A 7,749-nucleotide genomic window follows, 5' to 3' on the forward strand; every position below is an offset into this window, starting at 1 on the left:
TCACATTTTTGTTTTGTCATTTTGATGTACATCTAAATTTTCTGAAAATTTAGGTTCGGATAGAACATAAACTGTTGCGGGCACAATATTCCAACAATTTTCCTTCTTCACTTATAAAGCACATTTCAGAAAATCATGACTGTTAAAACTCTTTCGCTATTCTCTCACAAGCGTCAGCATCACATTCGCGGAAAACGGAAATCGACCACCGTGGCGTTCCGATTCCTCGTTGGAAAAACAAAGCTCGTCACTGTATTTTTGCGCCAAACCATTTCCCCCAAGAAATCAGCCAAAACGTGTGTGTGTGCGCGTGCGCGCATGTTCTTTCTCCAAACCGTCGCCGTCATCTGCGCATGCCCACCACCGTCAGACTCCACGAAAGTGCGCCAAGCCAATTCGTTCGGCGCGCTCGGCAGTTCGGCTGGCCAAGTCAATCAAAGTTTAAAAGCGATTCGCCCCGACCCCATGGACATCAGTTCCGAGCAGTGATTCAACGAAGAAGCAAGCAAGTGCGACCGCCTCTCTTACTTAGGTTCAAAATCTGTGAAGATTTGTGAAGTGTTTTAGTGTGCAACAGTGTAAAAGAAAACAAATTTTAGAGAAAAATGGCTTTGGAGCGTCAAGTTCGTGCAAAGGTAGGTTTCGCGTGAACAAACAGTGTAATTATTGAGAGTGGAAAAATGTGCAAAAGTGCCGAATATGCGAAAATAACCAACTTCTCCACCACGTTCAGATTGCCGGTAAGCGCGATCTGGAAAAGGACAAGGAAGCCCAGTACTGGATGGAGGAGGTCCTCGGTGAGAAATTCCCGGCCGGAGTCCTGTACGAGGACGCCCTCCGAGACGGGCTCATCCTGTGCAAAGTGATCAACAAGCTGAGCCCCGGCGCCGTGCCGAAGGTGAACACCTCCGGGTCGCAGTTCAAAATGATGGAGAACATCAACATGTTCCAGCAGGCCATCAAGAAGTACGGCGTGCCCGACCTGGACGTGTTCCAGACGGTGGACCTGTACGAGAAGAAGGACATTGCCCAGGTCACTAGCTCGATATTCGCGCTGGGACGAGCGGTAAGTTAGTCTAGAGTGGTGTTTGATGGAGAAGCGTGGTGTTTTGCAGAAGAAGTAAACGGTGCACATCAACCGGGATGGTGTATCAAGATTTTATATTTTATTACAAGCAGTTTTATATATTTTGAACGACTGGACTTAAACTCTGAAGTTGTGTCTTTAAAATAATTAACACAATAGTTGGACTATTTCAACAATCAAATTGATTAAAAATTGGGTCCTAGATTGGTAGATTTTTGTAAAAAGAAGAGTACAACATTTACTCCGTGGAACAGCTTCAGCTAATTTCTCTTAGAATGAGAAAATTTGCTAGAAATTTAACTTTTGGATTTTTCGATATGAATGAAACATGTTGTGTATTTTTTCCTGACCAAATACGTCATTTGCATCATTAATTTGACCATACAAGTTTTCATACAATTTTGGCAGTTGTAAATATAAAATGGCTATTAAAATATTCTAAATTCTGTAACTTCCGAACTCATTTTCTGATCGATTTGATAACTTAGGCAAAGTTGTAAGTATTACTCAGGACTTCTCAGAATAAAAAATATGACCTTTAAAAAAAACTGTTCATAAAAAATGGATTGCACCACCTTATTTGTTTAAATCTCGTTTTTGGATATGTTTAAGATGTCACAAGAAAATTACATCTTTTGAGCTATCCCACAAGTCAGTTAAAATTAATTTGGCATTGTAGGTTATTTTCAGAAATTATGAAAAATTAAAATTTAATTAGATGCAAAATCAAACTTGAAATTGAAACGTTTGACCAAGTTTGAAATCCACAGAATCAAAATTCGTATAGATCAGAACATTTTACCAAAATAGGTATAACTAATCAAATATGCGTCCGAATTTAAATGTTTAAAATGAAAGCATCGAATCGATCTAATAAAAAGAATTAAAAAAAATCATCATCCTAAGCATTTGAAATGCATAAAAACTTCTTTTTCGACCATATCAAATAATTAGGGCAATTTACAAATCATAAAAATAATTCCTTTTTCGAAAACATGCTAAATTTACGATACATCCATTTTTCAACAATGCAAATAAGACAATTTTTTACTAAGTTATCGTCAGTAAAAATTTCAACACTATCTTGGCAATGTAGAGAAAACTTTTTCAAATTAACAAAAGCCCTATGGAATGATCGTTGGCCAAAGTCTTAAAAAATTGCTCTTTATTATTACAACGTTAAATTTGCAATGAAAGTCGTATTCAAAATAAGTATGGAACCTCATAAAAAATATCGGGTTAAAATTTAGTTATTCTTATCATATGTCATGCTTAAAACATAATTAACGTGTTTTATTATACGAAAATTTAATTACTCTTATAAATTTGTCTCTTTAAAAACAAGTCAGAATACTGAAGACACTAGCTTGTTTAAAGGCTAATCCTTAAGTGGTACATGATCTTACTTAAACCATAATGAATACAGCAAATTGGGCGTCTGATATGCTTCAAATTGACTCATTTTTTTCCAAAAAAAAATGGCCCTTGACGATAAGGTTGTTTTAGGCACAGTTGCAGTGATTATAATTTTGATTTTTTTTTAAATAATTTAAAACTCAAAACATATTTCAGTGAGCCCAGTTATAATGTTGATAATCCCAAATATTTTTTCTAAATTTGATCAACTTCCTACTAAGCAATTTGAAACTTAAAGAAAATTTTGAATACGTTTTCAAATTAATAGTTTTAAACTAAATTACTTAAGAATTAAAGCATTAAAACAAAAAAAATTATTCAAAACTCAAAATTGATTCCAGTATGCCAAAAGCATGTCTGAAATATCTATCGTGAATATCTTCAGAATCTGTTTTACTAATCTAAACTGCTTCCAGAACAACTGATTATCGAGTTTGATTTTGTCGACATCATTTCTTCATTTCGTTTCAACAATAAATAAAATATGAGACAAATCAAAATCAATACTTACATCAAACAATACTAATGCAATTGAAAATATTTTTTCCTATAGTTTTTTTTTTATATTCTATTCAATCTATCTATTTTCACTTGATCTTTTTACTGTTTTATGTTTAATCTTACCCTGAGCTGCGGCTTCAAAACATAAATAGAAATGGGTTCTTCAAGACATTATAAGACCCTTTTGAAAACATCTCAACAAGTCAAATTTCAATAAAATTTATTTTCTTTATCTCTCTTCTTCTCCAGTGCTACAAACACCCGGAATTCCAGGGCCCGTTCCTGGGGCCGAAGCCCGCCGACGAGTGCAAACGCAACTTCTCCGAGGAAACGCTGAACGCCGGCCAGAGCATCATCGGACTGCAGGCCGGCCAGAACAAGGGCGCGTCCCAGGCCGGCCAGAACATCGGTGCCGGTCGCAAGATCATCCTCGGAAAGTGAACAACAGCACTTTTCTGAGTTTCGGTTTTTTGTCTCCATATTTTTATTGGCCTGGTTTTCTCTATTTATATGTGTAATTTTAAACTTTTCTGTTTATTTATTCGTATTATTTGATTGATTGTGGCTTAAGGTTCGCGTAATCAAATCCAAATACCCCCTGACTTATTTAAACTGTAACTATTATAGAGAGAGACTACCCCGCATTATGGTATGTAGCCGGACGCAGAGGAAGAAAAATCTTGTATTAAACGTTAAATCGTCTCATAATATCATTTTGAAGCATGAATTATCAGTACGATTTTTGTACCTTAACGTATTAGCAGTTTGGAGGAGGAAATCACTTTTTTGTATTGCACAAAGTATCAAATTTGAAAATATATTCGTACAAAAAAATAAATAAACAAACAATACACAAATAAACAAACATTTCCACAACAGAAACCATTGAGAAATTTCCCTAAACCCGCACGAAATTTTCCACTTTGGTCGATTTCACAACCAAAGCCAAATCAAAAAAGAAAAAAAAGTCTTGACATTTGAGCACGCTTTCCAGACCATTTGGGCACATGACGCAACGCAACTGGCACGTTTCACAAATTTTGGTTTATTTTCGACAGCTGAGTAATAACATCCAAACGGCCAGCCAGCCAGCCAGCCAGCGCGTGTGTGGAAGTCGAGGGCGTGGAGAATCCTTCAAATGTGGCCCGCCCGCAATATAGTTTGTGTTGGTTTTTCCGCTGCTCGACGTGAGGTGTGTGCTCACATCACGAAACTATATTTAAATTGTGGAGCTTGGAGCAATGATCACTGGGGATAGTTTTTGTTTCTTGATTTGACCGGATTCGGTTAGTAGAAAGGGTTTTGAGGTAGATTGGACTAAGGGATGGCACGTGACACCGTTTTTAAGAATTTGAAGCAGGATTGTATTCAGAGAATTGTAAATTATGTTTTGAATTTACTCCATATAGTTACCTACTGTTGAATAATAACGTCAGGTCACAAAAAAGCACTAAATATTTCACTCATTTTCAACTCAGATCCATATCAAATCACGACAGATTACTTGCTGTCAATTCATCTTTCATCTGCAATACACTAAACTGTTTTTATTCACTGTATTCCCTTGAAACTGTTTTTGGAAATTTATGAAATCCATGAAGTATCTTTGAAAAAACTGCCTTCTTTGGTCCAAGAGAAAGCCCCCAAAAAGCTTGGTAAAAAATAAATATGCACGAAATCGGCCGTTTTCGTAAAGAACTGCTCAGTTGTCTAAAAAAAGTTGCCACCAAATATAGATTTAAAAGTGGAATACAGCAAAGTGAAAACAGGACCATTTTCCTGTCAATTTTCATAGTTTTTCATCAACAAAATAAAAGTAAAAGCTTTTAAGCATTCCAGTGCTGAAAATTTCAGACCTCAAAATTCCGAAAAAACGTATTTTTCATAAAAAAAAAACACTGAAAAAATTTTAAAACTCTCCCCCCACCGCCCCCTCGTGACACGTAATACACTTTTACTTTCGAAACACAATTGTGACACGTGCTTTTCAGATTTTTGTTTACATTATTTACTGTATCTTTCAACTGGTGTAACCAAATTAGTTGAAACTTGGAGCGTTTGTTAACCCAAGCAACACACTTTGTCAGATAAACGTATTTCCTAACTGGTTGTATAACCAATCCGCCTCGTTATCACAACTTGTTCTACAACTCCTGTGAACTGGAAAAAGCGCACTTTTTTTGTTGTATAACTTGCCAAAAAAAAGATGCAAGTTATCAGAGTAAGTTATACAAATGTATTTGACAACACTGTGCTATCTAACAAGAGATTCAACGAAAAAAGGGGGCGTGGTTTACGGCTGTGCTGTCAAATCAAAGCGCCCACTGGAAAGGAAAGTTAGATAGAAAACAGCTGTCTAACCGTCGACTAACTTTCATGTAAACAAACGTTTCCTATTATAATTTCAATCAACGACGAAGCTAATAAAAAAAGTACGCTTGTTTCAAGTAGCACTCATAACTTGTCGACTGTTGAATAATAGTTAGGCAGCTGTTTTGGATCAACATACGAGAAAAAATGTCAACGTTAGTTAAATATAAGTTTGTTTCACTACTAGTATAACTCACTTATGTAACTCATGAGATGTGTGCCATACAAGTGTTAAAACACAGTCAACTTCACTCTTTTCCAACTTTTACACACAACATAGGGAATATGCACTCGCTCCTAACTCCATTCAATTTGCTGATTTTCACTATTAAAACAATTTATTTTGGAACACTTTTGATAGAAACTTACTTACTCACTTCCTATTGAGCTATTTATCACTTTATTTCACTCGAAAAAATGGGCGTGGCCAACCATTCTATAAATAACTTTAGGTTTTCTCGCTTTGTTACACAAATGTTATCGGAGAATAGATTATACAACTGATGCTCAACATACATATTAAGGTTGTGTAAATTTGTACATGAGGAATTTAGAGTTTCAATAATGTTTATTCATTGGAGATTACAATAGTTTTGATTGTTGACCGATTCATTTGTGAACATATCGACGTTAAAAGCTACAAAAATTATCAGCTTATTGAGTTTATGATAGAGAAATGCCAAATCAAAATCAAACAGATTTTCAATATTACTCCGTGGTACGGTAATCGAAATGACAATTGAAACGGTTTGTTATAACAAAGTTATACAATGGAGTTATAAAAACTGACTTGAAACAAACTTATAAAACTTCAATTCCTATGACAGCCTTCGTTCTTTAGCTAACAAAACAGACAGCAACCTTCTTATTGACGATTAGGTTAGCTTATTTACTATGAAGCCCCGTGGAGCAATGCGGAAGAGCGCCTGGACCTACTGTGGAGATAACAAACAAGTCGTCGAAGTCGTCGGATTGAATCTTGGGAAAGAGGAAGTTCATCAAAAAAGGAAAATCTAAAAGTTCGCCATGCAGGGAATTTCACACTTATCACATGCGCGCCATGATTGTTTTTCTTTTTTTTAAATTCAATTTCGAATTATTTTAAATAAATCTTGCAGAAACAAGCGTACTTTTTTTATTAGCTTCGTCGTTGATTGAAATTATAATAGGAAACGTTTGTTTACATGAAAGTTAGTCGACGGTTAGACAGCTGTTTTCTATCTAACTTTCCTTTCCAGTGTGCGCTTTGATTTGACAGCACAGCCGTAAACCACGCCCCCTTTTTTTCGTTGAATCTCTTGTTAGATAGCACAGTGTTGTCAAATACATTTGTATAACTTACTCTGATAACTTGCATCTTTTTTTTGGCAAGTTATACAACAAAAAAAGTGCGCTTTTTCCAGTTCACAGGAGTTGTAGAACAAGTTGTGATAACGAGGCGGATTGGTTATACAACCAGTTAGGAAATACGTTTATCTGACAAAGTGTATTGCTTGGGTTGGGAAGCGATAGTATACGAACCGATTGCTTCAAAAAGTTTGGCTCTATCATTCATAGTTTTGAAATTATTTACCAACAAACTTTTAAAATCGATTTTCTCGAAAAGTTCAAAATGGTCGTTGTCACAAGATAGCACACAACTGACGAGTAAGCATGTTTGAGCTGGATTAAAAATAATTAGAATTTTATATGAAATTTCACTGCAGTTTGTGAAAAACACGAAATTTTAGAATGAAAAATTTTGTTCTAAATGAAAAAATGACCCTTCCGGTTTAATATAGATTCGAAAAGAACATTAAATTTTCCTAAAAATGACATGTTCCAATTTTTTTACAGCTGAGTAAAGGAAAATGGCAGAGTTTTTAAAATATTTTTAAGTGTTTTTTATCGATGAAAAATACGTTTTTTTCGGAATTCTGAGTACGCCATCAAATCGGGCGTCTAATTTTACATAAAAGTCCCTTTGACACCAAATTTCTATCTCATCACCGTTTCAGGCTACAAATTTTTGAAAAACACCTCTTTTTTCGCATGTTCCAAAATGAAAGGGGTCGTACCGCCCCTCCGTCACGAAATATCAAAAAACAGACCTCGGAGTCGTGATCAAAGACAAAAGTTACCCCTTAGGACAAAGTTTCACGCAAATCGAAGATGGGTCGGGGCAACTGTTGTGCGAGTTGGCGGAGAATTACCCATATACATTTTGATTTTGATTTTTCAGGTAGTGTCCATGTCCACGTTTGAGCATTTCATAAACATTTTTTTAAACGGTTGAGAAAATCATCTCTTTTTGCTTCCCTTACCTTATTGTGAAAAGGCTATAAAATCACTAGAAAAATGAACTTCTTAATTTGACCTCCTAGAGCCACCTTCGC

The 7,749-nt window shown here is 35.6% G+C and overlaps 1 protein-coding gene across 1 annotated transcript; it reads left to right on the forward strand.

Moving 5' to 3' along the window:
- The first annotated feature begins 448 nt into the window (after nucleotides 1-448).
- On the forward strand, nucleotides 449-3,845 carry LOC6040958 (muscle-specific protein 20). The gene is made up of 3 exons (XM_001850227.2): nucleotides 449-635; nucleotides 734-1,066; nucleotides 3,254-3,845. Exons 1-3 carry the CDS (start codon nucleotides 606-608, stop codon nucleotides 3,443-3,445), a joined length of 555 nt encoding a protein of 184 aa, XP_001850279.1. The 5' UTR covers nucleotides 449-605; the 3' UTR covers nucleotides 3,446-3,845.
- Nucleotides 3,846-7,749: the final 3,904 nt, after the last annotated feature.

This window comes from Culex quinquefasciatus, chromosome 2 (assembly GCF_015732765.1).
Source record: "Culex quinquefasciatus strain JHB chromosome 2, VPISU_Cqui_1.0_pri_paternal, whole genome shotgun sequence".
NCBI lineage: Eukaryota > Metazoa > Arthropoda > Insecta > Diptera > Culicidae > Culex > Culex quinquefasciatus.

Bases quoted from the DNA above. Each gene is read 5' to 3' on its own strand.
- LOC6040958 (XM_001850227.2), top strand. From the start codon at position 606: ATGGCTTTGGAGCGTCAAGTTCGTGCAAAG. The intron at 636-733 runs GTAGGTTTCGCG...CACCACGTTCAG, and splicing joins AGCGTCAAGTTCGTGCAAAG to ATTGCCGGTAAGCGCGATCT. The intron at 1,067-3,253 runs GTAAGTTAGTCT...CTTCTTCTCCAG, and splicing joins TATTCGCGCTGGGACGAGCG to TGCTACAAACACCCGGAATT.